This window comes from Coenobita brevimanus, chromosome 101 (genome assembly GCF_032717465.1).
Source record: "Coenobita brevimanus isolate Jiangsu-jjx chromosome 101, ASM3271746v2, whole genome shotgun sequence".
Taxonomy (NCBI): Eukaryota; Metazoa; Arthropoda; class Malacostraca; order Decapoda; family Coenobitidae; genus Coenobita; species Coenobita brevimanus.
Genome location: NC_137054.1, coordinates 48,446,295 through 48,470,059, shown reverse-complemented (window position 1 = coordinate 48,470,059; position 23,765 = coordinate 48,446,295). Strand labels below are relative to the sequence as shown.

At 40.2% G+C, this 23,765-nt stretch overlaps 1 protein-coding gene across 1 annotated transcript in view; it reads left to right on the top strand.

The window, feature by feature from the left end:
• Window positions 1–23,765, top strand: part of LOC145415024 (reelin-like) — a 105,155-nt gene that overhangs the window by 32,042 nt on the left and 49,348 nt on the right. Inside the window, exons 8-11 of the mRNA XM_080284441.1 lie at window positions 1,445–1,631; window positions 3,175–3,398; window positions 4,253–4,415; window positions 23,463–23,627. Coding sequence (XP_080140567.1) covers window positions 1,445–1,631; window positions 3,175–3,398; window positions 4,253–4,415; window positions 23,463–23,627 — 739 coding nt within the window. The remainder of the gene's footprint in view (window positions 1–1,444; window positions 1,632–3,174; window positions 3,399–4,252; window positions 4,416–23,462; window positions 23,628–23,765) is intronic.

Below are 23,765 nucleotides of genomic sequence, written 5' to 3'. Positions count from 1 at the left end.
GGAGGCGAGTTAGGCCAAGGGGAAGGTGGAAGGATATGGTGGATGAGTGTGTGAGGAAGAGAGGTATGGAAGTCGGCGAGGCTAGGGAACTGACAAGAGATCGAGCTGGTTGGGTGAATGTTGTGAGAAGAAGTGCGTGATCATGGATTTGGCACCCCTTTTTAACGTGACAGCGTCCGGACTGACTCTGTCGGATACGTTTATGTGAAGCTACAGAATGTGGTGAATGTCTTTGGCGTATCAGATAAAGCCAGGATTCCGGGGGCTTGAATGATGTGTGAATGGAAGCGTGGCCCATTGCACTGGGCAAAATTAGGCTGTCTGGACGTTACTAATCCTCACCCTGCCCTAGGGTGGGAAAGGAGGCCTGAATGATGATATATATATATATGTATTTATTACTGTGTACCTTGCAGAGAGATTTCTGTCTCCGCGGGTTCAAATCAATGGCAGTGACAAACAAAACTTACTTTACTTACAAAATCATTGCTTAGTACAAGACAGAATTAAGTTCATTTATTTAGTGAACTGGTGCAGAGCGGTACACTTCAGACCTAACTAGAATTGCTTACAGACTTTACTCAAACAAGATCAAACAGACTCATAGGTAACACAGCACTAAATGAGAACAGTTACATTAATAGGCTGCTCTTAACTTACGACTATATATCTTGGAGTACATCGTAAAATGAGTATAAATGAGAAAAAGAGTAAAGTGATGAAGTGTACGAGGCTGGTAGACGGTAGGAGGATGAATGTTGTTTTGAATGGTGAGTTGCTCGAGAAGGTAGAGTGTTTTAAGTTTTTAGGGTCACATGGTACTGTGGATGGAAGAATAGATATAGACGTGAAGTTTAGAATGAATGAAGTAAGAAAGGAGCTGTGAGAAATGAAAAAAGTGTTTAGATGTCGTTCACTTAGAATAGATGTAAAGAGAAGGCTGTATGAGGGTGTAGTGGTACCGACTGCAATATATGGGGCTGAAACATGGAATATGGATTTAGCAGAGAGGTAAAGTTTGAAAGTTATGGAGATAGGTGTCTGAGGAGTATGTGTGGAGTGACGTGTGTGGATCGAGTGAGAGATGATGAAGTGCGAAGGAGAACTGGAGTTATGCGGGAGATGGCTGATCGAGTTGAGCAGAGGGTGTTACGATGGTCTGGGCATTTAGAGAGAATGGATGAAGAGTGATTGGTCAAAAAGATAATTGGATCAGTTGTGAGAGGTGTAAGGCTGAGAGGAAGAGTTAGTGGTGTGGTAAGACAGTCAACGCTAAGATGAATGATCTGTTGAAACGGCGATGACATTTCTACCTCTGAATATCTTTACCTAAATAACACCCGGTATACTAGACAGTTACAAATTGTGTTACTAGGAGGGCCAAAAGATATCACAAAGAGGTCTCACTTGTAAATATTATTAAACGTGTGTTTTGTGGTAACAGGTGTGACGAAAACTTCCATGGCCACAAATGCCTGCCGTTGCACAAGCTGCACCGGCAGATGGACGCCAACTTCGATCAGCAGAATGACATAGCGCGGTACAACCTGGAGGTCACTGGAGGCACCGTCGTCTCGCCTGGGGAAGGTTGTGGCATCGTGCTGTCCAACAACAGTCTCTATTTCGGAGCAGTGAGTCATGGCACCTCTGAAGCCAACTGTACTGTTTCACCGGTTCTGGAACGAATGCACCCGGCATAATAATTTTATTAGCTCTTAGCCTTCCCAGGATTTCTGCAGACTCATGAATCTTCTTATATAAAGATCAAACACAGACTCAGTCGCCTTTGCATGCCTGCATTACTGTGCATGCGGACGGTTGTGTATGCACACTCTGCATATGAGATTAGACGCTTTGTTTAACTGTTCTGCTTGAGTTCGCAAGCTAAACTAAGCAACGTTCAGTCTATCTTCACTATTTCTACTCAAGTGGGCATCTTTACTTGCTACTCATATTGTCCTTGGATCTTGCTCTTCTTATTAGAGGGGGCAGAGTGCCATGTGAACTTTTGGTTCATATAATTTTCCATCCATCTTTACGTTAGTCCGCAGTATATCAACGATATGAACTACATATATTAGGTGGCTACTAAGATACTTAGGATTAACTCTTGAACCCGAGAACGTATTTTAAATTTAATTCTTATCTTCAGGTGACAGTATTCAGTCTGGAAAGGCTTTTATATGTAGAGCAATCGGATGTAAAATGATTATGAAAGAGCTCCCTTAAATTGTATAGAATCGTGTGTTTGGTTGTCAGAATATTAAAAGATATACCATACATCATAAGAGATAAGAGGTTAAAACAGTTTATGAAATGCAAATGCCATTTTTAAATATAACAACATATTGGAAGGCTTAAGTGGAAAATGTTTAGCTTGGTGGGATATATTGTATATTTCGAATAATCTCATACATGTAGTAAATATGTCTTCATCAAAGATATATTCTCCTTGATGCAGTTTGTTGCATCTAAGTGACAGTTCACACAGGTTAGAAATATTACCAAATACTAGTTTCTCTTATTCAGACTGGTAGATAAAGTTTAATCCACAATGGTCCTGTTCAGTGGCCTCCTGAGCAGTTTAAAGAAAATGATACTTAACATTTGAATAACTAGATCTGCATAGCATTTGAGACGATTATAAAATACTAGTGGTGTACTTTTGTCGATGAGACAAATGTATGTCAAACTATTTTCTTTTCATAATGCATTATATAATAAAATGCCAAAAAATATGATGGAAAAAAAAAAAAGACCTGAAACTATGGCTTCCTGTCTCAGGCATGGTGACCTCATAGACCCAGGGACATGGACAGGCGATTACAGCAGTGGTAGACTTTTAATGTCAGATTCACTCTCTGATAGGACAGCGTGTTTCACATGCTAATCGTAAATGCAGGGTACAAGGTAGACAAAAAAAGGGAAATAAAACGAGCTCTATTTTGCCGCACTTTCCCCATTCCGAGAGTCATTGAGATCCCCAGATGTAAACTTAGGTAAGCATTAATTGCAAGGTTCAGATGGATTGATGGTCTAGTGTGTGCAAATTGACAAATAGCCCGCTTGGCCTGCGAGTGAGTGGTTACTGTACTGGCATCACAACCAGGCAGGTGACTGGATGTTGGGTAAATATCCCCACTATTGATTCCAATATTTTACTGTTTAATACAGCCTGGTGTGCGACAGCTGGAGACAGATGACCTCAATGGTGCTGACATAGAGATCATTCAGTTGGTTCTGGTGGTGGGTGGAGGCGCCACTGCCAACTGTGTGCCCACCCCGGCCCACCAGCAGACCACCGCTGACGGAAGTGTTGTTCTTGAGGCCTCCACTGATGGTGGACACACCTGGGTCCTCCTGCAGGAGCTCCTCCCACCAGAGTACCGCACGCCCAGGTTAGATACATATATAATTGTCATGCGCGGACACATTTTCTAGAAACTCCAGCTGCTGTCATTAAGGGTCTAAGTTTTCAACCAAAGCCTGATTCACCGCCTTAATGTGAATTTCCACCATGAAGCTGGTCAAGTTTTCAGGTCTATTATTTGGGTAAGCAAGAAATTTGACCATTTTTTTTTTTTTTTAACATACTCTGAGTTCGCCTGCTGTTTTCAAATGTTGAATGTCTCAAGGTAGTGAAGGCCAACACGATTCGATTCAAGCCGAGTCGAGCCAAATCGAGCAGGTTCTTCAGGCGAAATATTTTGCAAACAGAGTCGAATGCCAAGTTCTGACCTTCACGACGGACGACTTTGGCTCATCTATGTATATTCTCTGATTCTGTAATAATTGGCATTTAATGAAAAAAAAAAGTTTTGTAGCGATCATTGTGAAAATTTAATTCTTGTCAACACACACACACACACACACACACACACACACACACACACACACACACACACACACACACACACACACACACACACACACACAGATGCAGGAGATTAGCAGTTAACAGAAATTACCATAAGCTTACTGGTACATCTTTTTTTTTTTTTTTTTTTAGGATTTATGTAGTTCTTGAGGAATTTAAAAAAAAAAAATTATCTCTCACGTGCGATTGATTTCCCACATCATTTCTATTTACCTGAGATATCTATTTATTTATTTATCCATCCATGTTTGTCTTTATCTCTCCATCTATTTGTTTATGATAAAGCTATATATTGGTAAAGTCCTCCACGAAAAAACTGTAACGCTGGAACTTGGGTAAAGATGATAGATTGATGTGGCAGACGTTTTATTGCAGAGTGTTTCGTGCCCAGCTGAAGGAAAAGTTTCCGGTGGACGAGGCTGAGGTGGTGAGATTCCGCTTGTGGCAGCCGACCCACAGCGACAAAGACCAGTGGGCCGTCGACAACTTGATGGTCACACCGGACATCTACCTTAACACTCTACAGGCGGATTTTGCTGTCAGTGGCTACATCTCTTTTCCATGAAGTTTGCATCAAATATGGCCTTTCATTTCCAAATTGTGGTCCTGAAAACATGAACAATTATCCAGTACACGAAATGTATACCAAATTTTGGTGTATGGTTAAACGACTTACCAAAAAATATTATTATTCGACAAACAGATTTAGGATTTCAGTAACTATACGAGTACAGTATACCATTTAAGTGGTCCCCCTACTGATTTCCTGCCTCCGGTAATGTGGACTGGAGTCACCTAATACAGGTGGTGTCAAGTCCACTGGCTAATTCACTGCGCATTGCCGAGAACAGGACTGAAACAGATGAAACAATTGTTAGTTCCGTAGTAACTGAGATTTGGAAGCTTTTTACTCAAGAAAAATCATATAACCATCTCTCGAGTTTAGTAGCACATTTTGAGCTAAAGGTTAGTTCAGACCACTCGCTGGCCTCTGCTATTAAGACCCACAGTTCTGACGGCTTCCCTCCTATTGTTTTTGAGAACTGTGTTTTTGTGCTGATATTCTGCCTAGGCCAGCTCATTTGCTTTCGTGTGTCAGTTGGCATTTTTTCCTTCGAGTGGTAAGTTTGCTCTCATTCAGTTTTCCCTGAAGAAGAGTGACCACCTCCAACCATTTGACTATCGCTCAGTTCGTTTGCAGTGTAAAGGAAACACAAGAGTGTACAATTTACATTCTTGTGTTTCTTTGGTTTTTGAATTTACTGCTCAAGAGGTATATTCTTAGGCACCTTTCCTCTTATAACCTGTATGTCTGCCAGTACTCGTATGGCTTCCATCTGGGATGCTTTTCTAACATTCTTTTCTGATTCTTGGTCTTCCTCCTATTGGGACTGCAGTGAAATCTTTGTTATCGGGCAACACAATTAAAAGGCCTTCGACAAGTTTGGCACAAATTTTTAAAATCCAAACCGCTCCCCCACAGTTTCCTTGCTGGTCATTCTATAATTGCAGTTGTAGATGGCTGCTGTTCTAAGACAATAGTGGTGTTCCCCACGGTTCTGCCCTTTCACCAATCAACTCTTTTTCTTCTTTGTGATGAGTGGGTGCGTAAGAGATGTAGCGGTATTAGAAGTAGACTGAGATAATGCTGATTTCGTATGTGTGGTGCATCAGGAGAGCATGTGCATATTGTCAGGCGTGAAAAAACTGATTTTGCTGGTGAGTCTTGGATATGAGGAAGAGTTTTGTTACATGGGATACTTGTTATTTGCTGGAGGTGGTGCTGGAGCTAGCTGTGTGGCTATAGTGAGGGGTGGTTGGAAGAAGTTCAGTGAGCTGTTGCCTTTCCTGACACTGAGAGGGCTCTCCCTCCATGCTATGGGATCTTTGTATGTGGCATATGTTAGGAATGTAATGCTGAATGGTAGTGAGACGTGGGCAATAAAGGAATAGGTGGATATGTAGTGCATCCTTGAATGTGGGTGACCCCATTCTTAGTGACAAGCCAAATGGTTTCCTATACACCAGGAAACCATTTACTGTACTACGCTGAGTGGTAACCATATAACCAAACTATGGTGCCTGGTGGTTTAGTGAGTAAATTAGCCTCTCCAACCGGGTTGAGCCTGTGTCAGTTTATATCCAAGGGACGGTTGGGGTTTATTGCTCACGTAATGCCATTCAGGAATGAGTGAGGCTGGTCACTCTAATCTTAAGTCAGGACCAACTTGCCTAGCCCCGGTCTCCTACGCTCCTCATGGGGCAATACAGGATTAGATGATGTTTGTACTACTTCTGTTGAAATAGCTTTCCAGAGATGAATCGTGCTGAACTACTGGCACAGAGATCTTATTTGTCCCTGTGTGTGGTATAGTCGTCATGTGTGGAGAGTGCTCACCGAATACACGAATTGTATAAAGGGTGGAGGCAGAGGATTTTTGTCCCACCAGTTCTTTTTTTACTGACTTGTCTCAGCCTCTCTGCCGCAGTGATACGTTCTCTCTCTCTCTCTCTCTCTTCTAATCACTGCTTTTCTTGTATTCCTTGTCCCAATACCGGCAAGCACGCAGCACCCGTCTACTTATATACACTCAACCCTCTTAATGTCCAGCTCTTCAAAGGAAGAGTTAACTGTTACTACTGTACATTCATATATGCAACGCGCAAACTCTGAATCTGTCTTTCTCATGCTGTCTATCACGCTGGCTATGACCTCCAGTCTTAAACGCAATATGTCTTGTCGTTTGAAAATGAAAGCCCATTAATATGGAGCTTTGCTCAATTTTCTTTAGAAACAACTTTTTCTTTTTGTATTAAAAAATAATTCATTCATTCATTGTACATTCCTTTTTTTCACCATCAGTCCCGAAATTTAAAGTGAAAATGACGAGTCGCTTGGCCATGCGTGCCATTTTGTGAGCAATAAACCCCAGTCATCCCTCAGATTTAAGCTCTCTTGGACTATATCCAGTTAAAGCGTCTTAACTCACTACATCACCGAATCTCCGCTGATGGTTATATCGTCACTACCTTACATAGTTAATGGTTTTCTGGAGTGTTTGTGATGGGAAATCTGAGAGAAGACTTGACACAGACCCTGTAAAACATGTTGTGGGTAAATCCGGAATGCTAAAGGAGAAAGACAATGGAAAATGTAGGATGTGAGTCATGGAAGAAGGGTGTGCATCAGTAATTCCTACTTCAGACACAAAAAGTACAGTACATGGTATAGAGAGACTGAATGTTGAAGGCAGTCTGACTGACTATGTGCTTGTAGAAAGATATTCTGTTATTGACAGAAGAGTGTTGAAAAGACGATGTGGAGATTTACCTAACCATATGATAGTGGTATGCATAGTGAAACTGACAGTGGTTTGGAGAATAAGTGATGAGAGGAGTATTCAGGGTGAAGAATTGACAGTGGAAGGATTGCGAAATAACAGCAATAATGGATTAATATGAACAAAAGATAATGGAAGAGTTAAGGTCACTAAAGAGAGGAAATGGGTGCGAAAATATTGTTGAGCGGGTACATAGTTAAGCAGCACGGTTGTGTGTGAGGGAAAAATAAGCTGATGGAAAGAACATTTAGAAAAACTGATGTGTGGGAATAATAAGAGTAGAGTGGTGGTATATATGATTTAAGAGTATACACAAAGATGGAATATGTTGGTTGAGAACGCGGCATTATGTGTAAGGACTGCTGGGATAGAGCTGGTGAATGGGAAGGCGGCAAACGTCAGTTATGTACACCCACTAAAATAATATTAACGACACTCCATGCTTCGATAACCTTTGCAACAATCACTGGCACAGAAACGGTGAATACCCGTCAAGGGTTGGTACACCTGATCCTCCACCCCCTTCAGAGTCTCCGCTCTTCCCTTCCCCAAACACACACACACACACACACTTTCTCTCTCTCCAGGTATAGTGTTACTCCCGTAGCTTCATGTATATAACGAATAATTCATTGCAATAGACATAATGCTCGAAGGAAGGTCTCTAAGCTTTATCCACTAGATAGTTACAACTCAAAGTGCTATTTGTCTGCTTGTCACCCATCGTATCCGAGGCTACCACCTTATGATTTTCGTACACGTTGTGACGCAGTAACAACCACCATTAGCATTTTAAGAATTGGTTGATGGCAAACTATATAGGCCTAACTGTCCAGTATATACAACGCCCCATGAACATTGCATGTAATGTACGAGTATTTACAGTATGTATCGTAGTATTGCAATAATATTAATATCATTAGTGACACGCGAATGTAGTAGTGCATGGATTATGAAGCTGAGAATGGCATACCACCAGTTTGACGAAGATGATAACACCGTCACGGAGGGGGTGATCGGTAGGCATATTTGTTTATTTTAGGATGGGCTTTTACCTCACACGGTCCTAGATATGCATATAAAATGAGGAATGTGTTGCCTACGAAATTGCTTCAGCCTGGGCATTTGTTGCACTGAAAAAGCAGTATTCTTATTCAAAGTGGCTTCGGGTTCTTTCGTAACACTTCCTAGATAGCGATTTATTCTGCACATTACACATCCTCATTTATAATTTTTATGAAAACATTATTGATACTCAAGCTCTCTAAGTAACGTAAAAAGCAGTGATATTAGGCAAAACAAATTGCTTAGTATGCAGCGCTACGAAGCCTCCGATGCCACTATAAATACGGACCTAAGGCTCAATAGATCAGGGATGCCAACCAGGCACGTTAACTCAGGTGTTTATTTTCAGATCTCTCGTCTGTTGTCTCAAATTTTATAACGCTAAAAGTGTGCCGATATCATTTTTTAGTACAATCAGGAGCACTAATTTCCGCTCAGGGGTGCCCCCTTCCTACCCTTGTATAGTCAGGGAGGAGGGGGGGGGACGAGACGAGCCCCACCCGCCTCTCCCCCAGCTCCCAACCCTCCCCCAAACTCCCATCCAACTCTTCATCCGTCATTCTTAACTGGCAGTCACATCTCAGGCTGACCTCATACTTAAAAACTCCCGGTCACACTGTTATTACACAAGCATAAAACAGTGGGATGGTCAAAACATGATATAAGTATCAACACGCTGCATCAAGAAATTAATGCATTGTAACGTTGACAGCAAAACATGTAAAACAAGAACGTTAACAACGGCCACCCCATCCCACCTGCGTTGGCCGCACTGCTTTGAACACACACACACACACACATACACACACACACATACACACACACACACACACACACACACACACACAGATAGATGGATAGACAAATAGACAGATAGATAATTTGTTGACCACAGGTACACCCGAGGAAAGTTCTGCGTTATGCACTCGCTCGCCACTTCGAATTAGTAAACGTGTGACAGTTGGTTGCGAAGCAGTAGCCAACATTCATATATCTGGTAACTGTGAGAAGGATGGGGAAGGAAGAGGGTAGGGTAGGAACTATCAGCTGCCCTAGCCTCGCTCCTCCCTTAACCTCTCTCCTTCAACACAGTGGCACCAGACATTTGAGTGGCTACTGCTTCGCTATGGTCGCGGCGCACGACTCTGAGTCGTACCCTGGCAACCTGCCTGTCAAAAGTGCGTCCGATTTCGTATCATTATACACGAATCATATTGTTATACAGGAATATGTTATACACGAATATTATTATACACGAACATATACACGAATCACAAGCGTATCATATTATACACGAAATCGGAAGCACTGTGACGGGTAAGTTGCAAGGGTACGATAATGACAACCTCAGAGTCGTGCGCCGCGACTATAGTGGTTGTCTCACGCATAAAGGACCGAACTGGCAGGCAGGTGTATAAAGCGGAACTTTCCTCGGGCGTACAATCTCCAGCAAAAATCGAGCGACCAGCTTGACGAGCAGGTTGGTATATGTGGCACCACCGCACCCCCAGTTCCACTCCCCCCTCCCTCGTTCACTTTCATTCGTCTACCCTCCACCCTTCCCACATCCAAGTGCACGACTCGTATTGTCTCAACCACTCTTCCATCATCCATTTGTCTTAGGAAATAATGGTTTTGTTATGATAACGAATAAAAACACGTTAGACAGTGCTTTAATCCATAGTATAGTTATTTATACACCACGATCTGAACACAGGATGATATACTGTAGTATATTCGTATCATAGGTCTTTGATCATACAATTTATCATTTTGACGATGGAATCCAGCCAGTGTGTAACATTAAACAGTCGGAAGCTATAAGTAGATGTTTGTAGTGGTCGGTGGTGTGTGGGGGGGTAGCTGGCCGTCACACGTTGTGGTGGAGGCGTGGAGATGGGCCCGGGGTCGACGGCTCTGCCGGGATGGATAGTGTGTGTGTGTGTGTGTGTGTGTTCTTACCTAATTGTTCTTACCTAATTGTATCTTTACAGGAATGAGTCAAGCTCGTACTGTCCCGTGTCTTAGACCATATTTATCGTACATATCCTTAAATTTGTGAATTGTTTTGGCACACACTATTTCATTGCTCTGTTTAGGAAACTGAATTTCCTTACGTCTTTATCACCTCTCTTCTTATGTAGTTTTTTGCAGTGTCCTCTTGCTGATGCTTCTCCATATGTTAAGTAATAATTTATGTCTATTTTCTCCTTTCCTGATGTGCACTTATATAGCATTATCATGTCACCTCTTTTCCTTCTCTCCTGTAGTGTTGGTAGATTCAGTTTATTTAGTCTTTCTTCGTAGCTTAGGTCCCTTAAGCTTGGTATCCATCTTGTAGCGGCCCTTTGAACTTTTTCAATCTTGTCTATATGCTTTTTGAGATGAGGACTCCAGACTATTGATGCATATTCCAGGGTTGGTCTAATGAATGATCTTATTATCCTTCTTAGCATGCCTTCATTTATGTATGTGAATGCTATTCTCATATTTGCAAGCAGTGTATACATGTTCCGTACCTTCTCGCTGATGTGGTCAGCCGGAGATAGTCTGTTATTGATAATCACACCTAGGTCTTTCTCTCTTTCTGATGTGTATAGGGTTTTATTTCCTAACTTATAACCGCAATCAGGTCTTTTTCCACTTTTACCAAACTTGATTACATGACACTTGTCCACATTGAATTCCATTTGCCATGTACTACTCCATTCATGAAGTTTATTTAATTCTTCTTGTAGCTCCCTACAAGAGTCTGTGCTAGTAATTCTCCTTTGTATTTTTGCATCATCTGCAAACATATTCAGATAGCTCTCATTTCCAGTGTTACTGTTTATATCATTTATGTACACTAGAAACATGATTGGTGCCAGCACCGAACCCTGTGGTACTCCACTAGTCACTTCTTTCCATGATGAGTAGTTTCCTCTTAGTACTGTCCTCATTTCTCTTTTTATGAGAAAGTCTTGCATCCAACAAAACAGTTTGCCTCGAATTCCTCCTTGATGGTACAGCTTCCATAAAAGTCTTTGGTGTGGTACTGTGTCTTTAGCTTTCTTGAAATCTAAATAGATACTGTCCACCCATCCTTCCCTTTCCTGTATTGTGTTTGTTACTCTGTCATAGTAGCTCAACAGATTAGTAACACATGATTTTCCTTTTCTGAAACCAAACTGGCTTTCTGTTATCATACTGTGTTCTTCTAGATGATTTACCCAAGCTTTTCTTATAAGTTTTTCTAATACCTTGCTTACAACACTGGTCAGTGATACTGGTCGGTATTGAGAGGATTTTGTCTATTTCCTTTCTTGAATAAGGGGACTATATTTGCTTTTTTCCATATATCAGGTAGTTTCCCTTGACTCAAGGATTTCTTGAAAATTAAAAATAATGGTTTACTTAACTCCTTTCCACATTCTCGTAGTACCAGTACCCAACATGAAATTTCATCAGGACCACTTGCTTTTCCTCTGTCTAATCTACTTAACTCCTTTTGTATTACTTTTTCTGCTATTTGTATATCTGGTAGTATGTGTGGACATGCGTGTTCCACATATTCCCTCTCAAAATTTTTTTCTTCTGTAAAAACTAATTGGAAATTCTTATTTAGTGCTTCACAAATATCTTTCTCTTGTGTATGAGTGATTCCCTCGTCCGTGATGGATTGTATTATATCTTTTACTTTGGTTTTGTTTCTGATATAGCTGTAAAACAGCTTTGGTTGATCACTACTTTGATTTATTATATCCTCCTCAAAATGTTTTTGGGCTTCCCTCCTTTTTCTTGTATAGTCGTTTCTTGCCTGTTTGTAATTATTATACGCCCTTTCACTATTGTGTCTTCTGTATCTATTCCACAACAAATCTCTTCTTTCTTTAGATTTTTTACATTCTGTATTGAACCATTTCTGTATTTTCTTATCTGCTTCTTTGTGCTGTGGGATGTACCTCTGGACTCCTATTTCATAAAATTCACAAATTTTTTTATATACAGCATTTAAATCTTGTCCTCTAAGCTCATTTTCCCAATCAACTTCTAAGAAATACTTCTTTAGGTCTTGATATTTTCCCTTTTTATAGTTTAGTATCTTTTTGTAACTGTCAGTGCTGTTTACTATGTCATATGCTATCCTGAAAGTTATAATTTAGTACTGCATGATCGCTTTTGCCGAGTGGAGGGTGATATATTAAACTGTCAATGTCATTTTCTTGCCTAGTAAATATTAGATCTAGCACTGAAGGTACATCAAGTCCTCTTTTTCTAGTGGTTTCCCTCACATGTTGCGTTAAGAAAAACGCTTGTACGAGATCCAGGAGTTTTTGGTCCCAACAGCTTTCTTGGCTATTTATATCTAGAGTATTCCAATTTATATTTGTATTGAAATCCCCAGTTAGTATAATTCTTTCCGATTTCTCTTCCATTTTATGTAGCAAGGATCTTATACTCTGAATTGTACTCTCTGCCAGGTCCTCATATTCGTCCCTTTCCCATGTGTTTGATCTGGGTGGGATATACAAATTGGCTACAATTACTTTACCTTCAGATGTGTCGATCTCTACTGCAATCAGTTCTACTTGTGATGGTATATCTAGGTTTATTTCCTTGATTTTTAGATTTTTCTTAGTTAATATTATAATTCCTCCTCCTTTTTTTTTAAATTTCTGTCTCTTCTCCATATATTGTATTCCTCTAAGTTCAGTATGTCATTGGATATCCTTGGTGTTAATTTTGTCTCAGTTAGGCATATTATTTGTGGTTCATTTTTTCTGACATAATGATTCATCTCTAGTAATTTAGATACCATTCCATCCACATTTGAGTACATCAACTTTATCATCTTGTTTATATACTTGTCATGACATGGTTCTACTAACTTCCTCCTTTTTCTTCCATCCTGTTTGTGTACCACTTTCGTACCTGCAATCCTATTACTTTGTAAAAAAATTTCTTCTTGTCCTCTTCTGATCTTCCCTCATTTTTTGTTTTTGCTTCCTCCCTTTTTTCTTTCAGTAATTCCAGTTCCTCTTGTGTTAGACATCTTTTTATCCATACATTTTTGAACTCCTCTTTTTCCATAAGATTCTTTGCATTTTTTAGTATCTCTTCCACAGTGTTTACAGTCTGGAAAGTCACCTTTAGAGGTCTTGTCTTGCTTTTCTCGTATTTCCCTAACCTTTTGTGTTCCTCTATGTCTTTACTACAGATTTCCTCTGATACTTCTTTCAGTAAGCTCATTACATTTGCCATCTCCTTTTTGTCTCTAGTGATTTTGTTTTTAATTTCTTCCTCTTCTATACCAGTGATTACTATTGATTTATTTATTTCTACTGAATCTCTGACTAACTTTGGATTGTTTTGGATTATTCTTTTCACTTCCTTTTTAATGTTTTTTTTCCTCCACCCTTGTTTCTAAGTCTTTCTTTACTTTCACCATTTCAGCATACGTGATTTCTACATCATTTTTGTAGCTTTGCACAGCTTCATTCACCTGTGTTATCTTCTCCTTAATATCACTGCTCTGGTCCATAAGACTGCTTGCTTGTCTAATTGTCTCTGTCATTTTTTAACTCTTCCATAACACTCTCGTGATTAACTACTGTACTTCCCATTTCACTCACTTTCTTCCTAAGGGTATTCAATTCCACTGTTAGTTCACTGATGGTTGTGTCTTTCTTATTGGCCTCCCTTCCCAGTTTTTCTATCTCTTCCTTTTGCAAGTGCATTTGCTTCTTTATTTCATCAATTTCATTTTTGAAAGCCATTTCTAGTTTTTGTACACGTTCAACCAGTCTATTGTGAGTCTCCACTTCAACCAGTTCTTGGTAGAAATCATCATTTTGCTTTTTACTTTTATCCCTTTTCTTTTCCAAATTTGTTTTACTGAAGTATGTATCCATTTTGTAATACTAAATGAACAGAGTGTGTACTTACAAAGCATGCACGCTTTCCCCGTCTTGCTGTAGTATAAACAAACCCAGCTGACTCAACGCATCGTGGTTCTTTGTTGTTTGAACCAGTCTTATTTAAACTTATTATTTCTTTTCCTTTTAATAATGAAAAATCATTTAGTCTAACCTGGTACAGAGCTTGACTCATTGAAAGATACTTATTTAGGTAATGCCTCTGGCCGTGTTGAGCTGGTATGGAGCGCCGGTACAGACGTCTACCTCCGACGATGCCGTGTGTGTGTGTGTGTGTGTGTTTTCCACCAATGCTCATAAACACGTCTTTATTATCACCATGAAGTGTGCATTAGAATATCGTCCACTGCACCATATCATAGTGATATTTAGAGTTTAACGATATGGCAAATAATATTCAGTGATCAGTACACAGTAAGACCTTATTTTCTAAATGTTATTCAGATATGCAGTGCAATAGCGGATTATAATACATTAGTTTGAACGTAGCCTTTAACACTGCAGGGTAAGTCAGGCTAAAACACCAGATCTCTAGTAAAACATTCACTGTTGTCACTATACCACATGTTATTGTAGGGCAACTGGAACAGGGTGATAGCAAAGGTGGTGGATGGTCCTACTCGGTGTTGACAGGGTTACCTTATCACTCCCCCAGTTACCCACGACATTCCATTATCATATAAATCCAATGTCTGACCCATTGTTTCATATCGTTTTAAAATGCATCCTTAAATATTCCGGTAGTCAGTTAGCCTTCCTTATTAAATATTTGTGTAACTAAAAGTGTTTGTCCATTTTAACATCCTTCCCCCTCTGGGGCAATTGATGTTTCAACTGACGATAGTTAATGGGAAAAACCATGGCCACACAGAGATACTGGAATGTAGTAACAGACATGGGATACAAGTTGAAGAGCAAATAATCATAAGGTTTACCTGACCACTACGTCTATTACATTGCTATAAGTAACATTGACCAGTGTGAACTGTAACCCGTCACACCTTTGTTGAAAACGTTCTCACCGAAAACGAATAAACTTAATTATCTGTTGTATGGCACGATAAAGTTGATTAGCCTAAGCTGCAATCGAGACAAGTTTGTTTGGTTACTATGCAGATCATCCATTCGACCAATTTAGTTACTGGTTACATTTTCCGAAATACGTCGTGTTATAAACGTGTGAATCGCAAATAATACCCTATTGCAGTTATAACTATATAAAGCAAGGTTATATTCCTGATATAGTTATCAGGTAGTGGCGTGTCTCTTCCTGGAGTGAGTGGCAATAAATGGCTGAGGCAAGGGGTGGAGGGGGTTGGTTGTATACAGCGCCGGATTAACCATGCTGTGGCCTGGTAGGCAATGCAGACGGTTGGCCTGCAACATACAGTACAGATCTTTTCTTCTTTTTCGTTATTTCCAGTGAAATGTTGGCATGAGCTATAATAGCCTTTTTTGATGGCCTGATGGGTGATGGCACTTATTTGGATGCCCAAAGCGTATATTTATTCCGCTCTGGAAGTCTGGATGGCCTGTGGCATGCTGTGTCCTGGCAGGCAGTTGCCCAATTTGCCTATACCTGGTAATCCGACCCTGGTAGTATGGTGTGTGCGGGGTCAGCACACCACACGGCTCACTGTATTGTTGGCTGTCCTGTGTATGAAATTGACCCTGATGGTTATAATACTGTCAGCAGCAATGAATGGCATCTAAATATTGACTGACCTTTGGTAATGCCAGCAACCATATCATGGCCTCAGCTTGACCAGCTTAGGCGGTTTAACCACCAGACAAGCTGTCATCCAGTCCCTGTTGCCCAACGTTATCCGATATCATGTATTAAGACATCAGTAACCAAGATAATACTGATCATGTGTTTTACTTATCAGCAACACTTTGCTATTATCACACATTGGGTATTAGTAGTAACTAATGGTAATGACCTTTAATAGAGTTTGTAAATTAAGTGATTACGTCGAGTAAGGGAAGGGGCACACCACCGACCACTACAAACATGTACTTATAGCTTCCGACCGTTTAATGTTACACACTGACTGGATACAACCGTCAAAATGATAAATTGCATGATTAAAGACCTCACTATCATACGAATATACTACAGTATATCACCCTGTGTTCAGATCGTGGTGTATAAATAACTATACTATGGATTAAAGCACTGTGTAACGTGTTTTTATTCGTTATCATAACAAAACCATTATTTCCCAAGACAAATGGATGATGGAAGAGTGGTTGAGACAATACGAGTCGTGCACTTGGATGTGGGGAGGGTGGAGGGTAGACGAATGAAAGTGAACGAGGGAGGGGGGAGTGGAACTGGGGGTGCGGCGGTGCCACATATACCAACCTGCTCGTCAAGCTGGTCGCTCGATTTTTGCTGGAGACTGTACATTTGATATATTACATGAGCCCGGTAATTACAATACAAAACATAGTACACTGAAATGAATACAAAGAGACCTATAGTCCACAAAATATTAGTTAATTACACAAAGCAAATATAATTTAACTGAATAACAAAAAAGCAAAACTATTTGAACTAAGCCAGTACTTCGTGAATTATTTTAGAAGTTATATACTGGGGAAGCGTATCAGTGAATAAATCTTCTAGTCTGTTAATATTTTAGGTCTGTCTGACATTGCTGTTAATGGACACGCCTCAATTACATGTCTCTGTACGAGGCCACAAATACGCAAACGTTCTTCAAATGGGAGGCGTCCACGTCCCCACCTATTCCATCATCTTGTCTCCACCACAAGGCCATGTCCAGAGACACGGAAGTGCGTGAAGATATGTGGTGGAAACCATTGATTGTGTTTCCTTGTAAATGTTGTGAACGGAGAAACTTGGATTTCTCTCTCTATAATTTTATAAGACATCTTGATCAGTCTGAGTTTGCATTAGCGTCGTAGTCATTTCTGATTAATGTTAAATTATGTGGAACTTCATTTGTGATGAACTCTTTCACCAATTTCCTTGTACGTGTATTATAACTAATCGAAATTCTAATGGCAAGTGACAAAGGACCGTCGTGCCTAGACCTTTCGGATCACATCTTGCTAAAGAATCTATGTTGCTTGAAAATTTGACTAAAACTGGTAACGACACAACACACGATATAGGTATATAGATAAAACAGATGTAGATAGAGGTGGTGAAAAGGGTACTCGTATATCCGAGGTAGTAGAGAGGGTTTAAAGGTGGGAGGAGACGTGGTAAGCCAAAAGATGGTGGATGGATATGGTATATGAATGAGAAAGCGAGGATTTACTTGAAAATTTAATAAAGAATGGAATGGTTACCAGCGTTTCCGTATCCGTTCAATAGACACATTAGTTGATTGACCACCTGATGGTACAGAGATTAAAGGATATACTGAAATAAAAAAATAAATATGAAAAGAAAAAAAGATCCCTTTTGGGCGAGGCACAATGTTATGAGTGATGTCACTACCTAAACTCAGACAACCCTGCCACAGTTTTTCCTTATATTTTTAAATCGATTTCTTTCCCCTCATGGTTGTATAAGTACACAAAATATTATTCGACGCCATATATTTTTTCATTTTCCGCTCCTTACTCTGATCACTCACGATAGAACTGTACAACCAACTTAAGAAATATTAGTTGGTTGAACGTATTTAGATCTATGCGATCTTTCTTAATTGTTTCAATATGTTCGGTAAACCTGAATGACTGAAGACTTAATTAATAGCGGCATTGTAGACAGTAACATATAGTGACGATTATGTTTGTTACTGATTACGACGCGAGTCTCTCGTCAAGTAGAGGCATTTTCTCACATTATGAGAGGCCCTGCTCGGCACGGCCCAACCCGGCCCTACCCGAGCAGGCCCGACCGTAATACTTTTGAGAAGCTTATATCTTGGCAACCACAGGGCTGATCATTGCGTGGTTTGCACCATATGATAGCTAATTTCTTTAAGATTTGTTTTTGACCAGTTTCATCACACCCAGGCGGTGCACGTGGCACATGGCATGCGGCATGTGCAGTATGTCGAAAATCTTCAAAAGAGGGCCACAAGCCAGACAGTTTGTTGTAAAGGCATGAAACTTGGTAGGTCGATAGCCAATAATATACTCTAAGCATCCTCAAGGTGTAAAGTGACATTCCAATGCTTTTGAATTAAATGGTCTCGCTCGTACCTTGCCATCAAAGGCGTTTTGCTGGTTGTAGAAGGTGTGACTAATGACATATGAAATCTGGTACTCTCTGTGAGTCCAAAACAGTTTGCGGGGCTTGGTGTGCATGTGAAAGCATATCTAGACAATAGTAGTAGTCGTAATAGCAGCAGTAATAGTAGTGGTAGTAGAAGAGTACCAATGGCTGTCTGACTTAGCAGACCCATCAACTACAGGCAAACAATCGCTTCTGCACTGCAGAAGTGATTGTTTGCTTGCATGGGATGGCCCTGCAGATTGCAGGGTCGTCCTATGCAGTAAGCCGATGTTCCTTTGCGGCGGAACCACAGCAAGGAGCAGGGAAGAGCGTGGAAGTTTGGTTGTAGTGCCAGTAAGTTAGGTTAAGATGTAATATAAGTATAACCTAGATGTAAGATAGTTGTAATTTAGTAATTAAGAACAATTTAGTATGTGTGGATAGTTATAATCTAGTATAAGGGTACTATAAGTATAATATAAGAGAGATTTTTGCATCATAGAGATGTTAGAAGTGAACATCTTTGTATTATGTAATTCGCATTATTACATCAGCCGACCACACTCCCTCCTCCCCTCCATAAAACATGCTGGTAGCGGAGTTTGGCGAACTTTTAACCTGCCGCATGTCGGCTATTTTTAGCCCTCTGGGTCACCCCAGTGCCGGCCATTTTTCAACCTTTTTTTTTTTTTTTTTTTTTTTTACTAAAATGATAGATTTTGATGTGGAAAGAACGAATTTCGCCATTAAAATGCTCACCGAGGCTTGAAAATTAGTTTTATTGAGTCCTGCTTACTCGTGTACAGGTATAGCCGCTCTCACGCTCACCACATACATGAGAGAAAGCCGTTTTCTGTGTAAGGTATACTCAGGTATTTATGCTGGGAAGGTATAGCAATGTTCAGTACACTTTTCTGATAATTTATTACTTCAGCATCTGTCACAATTTGCGTGTCTTTCTCACTGTGAATGCATTATCTTACACATACTTGAATATAGGTACAACCTGACTTCATTACATACAGTCTTGGCACTTACAAGAAGGTATTTACAACTTGACTTCACTATATAGTCCTTACACTTACAAGAATATATTTACAACTTACATGAAAATATTTACAAAATGCCTTCACTATATACAGCACTGAGTGAGGCACACAGGCAGAGTGAGGCAGAGTAAGCGTGAGGGGGGAGCGAGTGAGTGTATGGCCTTGACAGCCTGGGGGATGGTAGAAGAACAATTACCTTACATGCCTGCCAATTTTTACCCGCGAATCTTGAAAAATGCGGTCACAGTGAAGTTTTTTATTTTAGACCATTTTAAAACGGCAATGGCACTGGCTGCGGCATTATGTCAGACCGTTTTAAAACAGCACTGGCACGTGGCGGGTTAAACTGGCTTAGTCTTCATAGCCTCTTAATTGAGTAAATTCAAAGATATCTTTCGGTCTCAATCCATTTTAGTGATAGAAATGCTAATTGAGAAAGTGCCAGAAGGGGAGAAACAGTCCATAATATTCTGTGCATAGTTAACCTTGAAATATCGATCATTGTACATTCCCACACTGACCTAACTGACAAATAGCATCCGAACAGCAATACAAAGACTTGATATTAAGTGATGTGATCATTATCGATTCTATTCATCGTGTAAGTATTATGAGATACGATAAGCTCTAAAGAAGTCAATTCTCAAATTAGTGATGCGAGACATACTTGTTAACGTGAAAGCTGTAACCAGAAGTTAACATCCTCAAATGCAATCGGACCGTTATCCGAGGTTATATAAGGCGTTGGCAAGTTGTGACTGCATGACTCAACCACCGCCTTTTGTCTGATCCACAGGTTAGTGTTAAAGCCTTGTAATCTTCCTTTCCGTTGTTTCCACATTGAAAGTTGTACTGTAGAGAACGGAGTGATTAATATTGTGTCCGATAGCAAAGTTCTTGTGTGACTCAACCACTGCCATGCGTCTGATCCACAGATTTTAACAGCAAATCAAGTCGTAATCTGCCAAAAGCGTCACCACACTTACATACCATACACTTCCCCCCCCCTACCATTCATTGTGTTGGGCAAAAATCTAAATAACTGTACCTTAACCTAAGTTGGGGAGTTTTCTGTATTTCAAGTCACAAGGGAAATAATGTAATTGAAGAGTATTTCATTAGTCTAAAATGGTAATCTAATTCTCGTAAGATGTGAAGCATTAACTTAGGTCATTTTGGGTCTGACCGTTAATTGAACAGATTATTATGGTTAAATCTCACCACTGAAATGAAAGTGTTATTGCTGGAGAGGGGTGCAGGATGTATTTTTGAGTAAGTGGTCTTTATATAGTTTTAGTATCGTCCCTCCTAGAGTCCTTTAGTGACCAAGGAGAACGACGTCCAATCATAACTCGCATGGTCTTTCTATTTCAAGTGATGTTAGAACAATGTTAACTAGGGAAGTGAGTCTATGGATTTAAGCATTCATCTACTTCTGGGTATGATTAAAATCAATGCAATACTCTTTAGTTTCGGGTTTCCAACTACCCTTCTTTGATGGCTATGTATGGGGTGGCCCACAAGGCACACCAAAGGGGAATAACAACTCGAGAACCTAAACCTACCTAAATTATCGCTAACCCATTCAGTAGGAAATCTGATCCTACAGTTTGGATGTAAGTCGGGTATTCATTGGTATCTATTTCGGAGTAAGGGGATTAAAACACCCCAGTTGGTTTTCGGTTTACACTTAAAAAACAGGCTCGGTAATTTAACCCGCCTTGTCCCGACTGATTTTCCACCACTGACTCCCCCCAATCCTGATCAATTTTGGAAAAAAAAATTTTTGGCTCAAACTTCTGCTTTTGGTGAGAAACATCGAAAATTCATAGAGATATCGTTCACCTGAGATTTAAAACACTCAATTGACGTAGCAGTACCGCTTACCTTACTGGGTTTTCTATCAGGCTGTCACCAAAGAAAACGAGTTCTACGGGAGGGTAACTGTTCCACACCACTCATAAACGGTATTTATTTATTTATTTGGTACAAAGTTATATGTAGTACAAGAGTATATTGGTTTTTACGCAGTAAGGTAGGCATTATAAGCATTGTTTCACTCACTAACACATCAACATACCTCACCTTTTTTGGCGACATTACCTGATCATCATTTTTTCTGACTGTTTCTACCTCTAATGCTAGGTAAACTTTGTCCTCCACCTTGTCATCGATTGGGGAATCACTCTGGCCCTGAATTTCGTACCATGGCATGACATGTCTTTACTGGCCAGGTCACTGGTAACAGGTGAATTGCCAAGACAATGGCGTGCAAGGGGGGAGGGAGGTCATGCAGGGTAAGGCATTGTCCCTGCCTGGCATTTTGTAGAGGAAGGTGTCCCGTGTATACATACCAAAAATCACGCACGAAAATTGAAAATTGTGCAAATTAAAGGCCTTGCAATTGATGCGCATTTATATACTTCAATGGGACTGACAGTGACTAAATGTGTGGACGTATATATACGTCAGCGGGATGTGTCAGGTTAATGACAACCATGTTGGTAAGTTCAAAGCGTTATGCTCAGGGTCAATACAGTGATGGCTAGCCACAAAGAATATCACACTACCACACCTCCCATCCCCCATAAATTCTAATACAACCTTGAACTGAACAAGGACAACTAGAACCAGCAGAGAAACTTCACCGGTTACTAAATTCCCATTACCAACTGACACCATTATAATCTCAACTTTAAATTCAGTGCTCATCCTGGTGATTTACACTCCAACACTAAGCGATGATATAAAAAATTGTTGTAAGAGGAGAGATTGTAGTGACATTAAAGTTTGTGGGATCAGAATCATCGTGACATTACTCTGGTGTCATAACAGTGAGATATAATTAAAATTCTATAACAATACACTGGGGTCAGCGGTGAGATATTCAGTAAAAATACGAGGACAATACACTGGTGGTATATATTAAAAAATCCATAGCAATACATGGTTCCTGGGTGGACGCCACATTTGCATCTCTACCTAGTTAACAGGCCACCGTAGTAGGCTTGAAATCACCCCGTTATTTGTTTGTATAGTTACCACCCAATGTTGTAAATGGTTTCCTAGGTTAAAGAAAACCATTAGCCTTGTCTGTCTATTTTTATTCATAGCCAGACGCCATAATCCAGTAAGGGGTGGCCGTTTGTCTTTAGTTTTTGACACGTTGGTAACGCTTATGGGTTAGTTATATGGTTACCATCCAGTATTTTACATGGTTTCCTGGATTACAGGAAACCATTAGACTTGTAACTCAATGTAAAACCACCTGAAAAGGAATGAAGAGTAATAAAAAGTGACAGGAAAGATGGGAGAAATAGGAAAGGAGGAGGGTTGACAGAAAAAGAATGATAACGGTGAAGGAAGAAATAGGCAACACTACTCGGTGTAAAGTAATCTAAGGAAAAGGGAGGCAACTCTACATCAAGTGAGTGTGTGTGTATATATATATATATATATATATATATATATATATATATATATATATATATTTATATGTATCAGAACATATATAATAATATAACCTATATAATATTATAGTATAATATATTGCATATAATATTATAAAATTGTATATAGTATCTGATCAGCTGATTAGGTCAGGTGCGGGTAATGGGATGGGTCCATTATGATGTGGCAGAGGTAAACCAGCTCTGCTGTTGCGCCCTGCTACAGATGTCGCTGATTACACTGCGCAGTTGACCCTCGTGTGGTATGGTGCGGCGAGAATCTGTCCCTTCTCCTCTTGCGGCTAAGATACGAATAAATGTGTGTGTGTGAATGAGTAAATTGGGAGTGTCATCCTGTCTCGGCTACCTCCTTTTCTTTGAGGGAAGCAGCTTAGGTATATATATATATATAGATAGATGGATAGATAGATAATATCATATCTACTCTCTCTCTCTCTCTCTCTCTTTATCTCTATCTTCCTACCTACCTATCTATCTATTTATCTATATAATTTTTGTGACGAGAGCTGTGTGTTGTGACTAACGGTGACTCCCGATGCAGCCGAACTCTCTGGTGGCGTCGCCGTGGCAGAGCGTGACTGGCAGCAGCCAGAGGGAATACTGCGGCAGCCCCAACCCAACCCAGGTGTTGGATGGTCAGGAGCCGGTGCGAGAGGCAGTCACTAACCCGCTCAAGCTTGATCTTGGCGACATCATTGCTTTCCAGGTACAGTGTTTGAATGTCTGGCCGCCATGGGCCACTTTGTGCAGTTTTCGTTCTTTACTGGTCATGGTGGCAGGACTGGCAACCTTACGCTGACTTCACTATATCATCATGACCACCATAATCCCAGTCATATTTCCA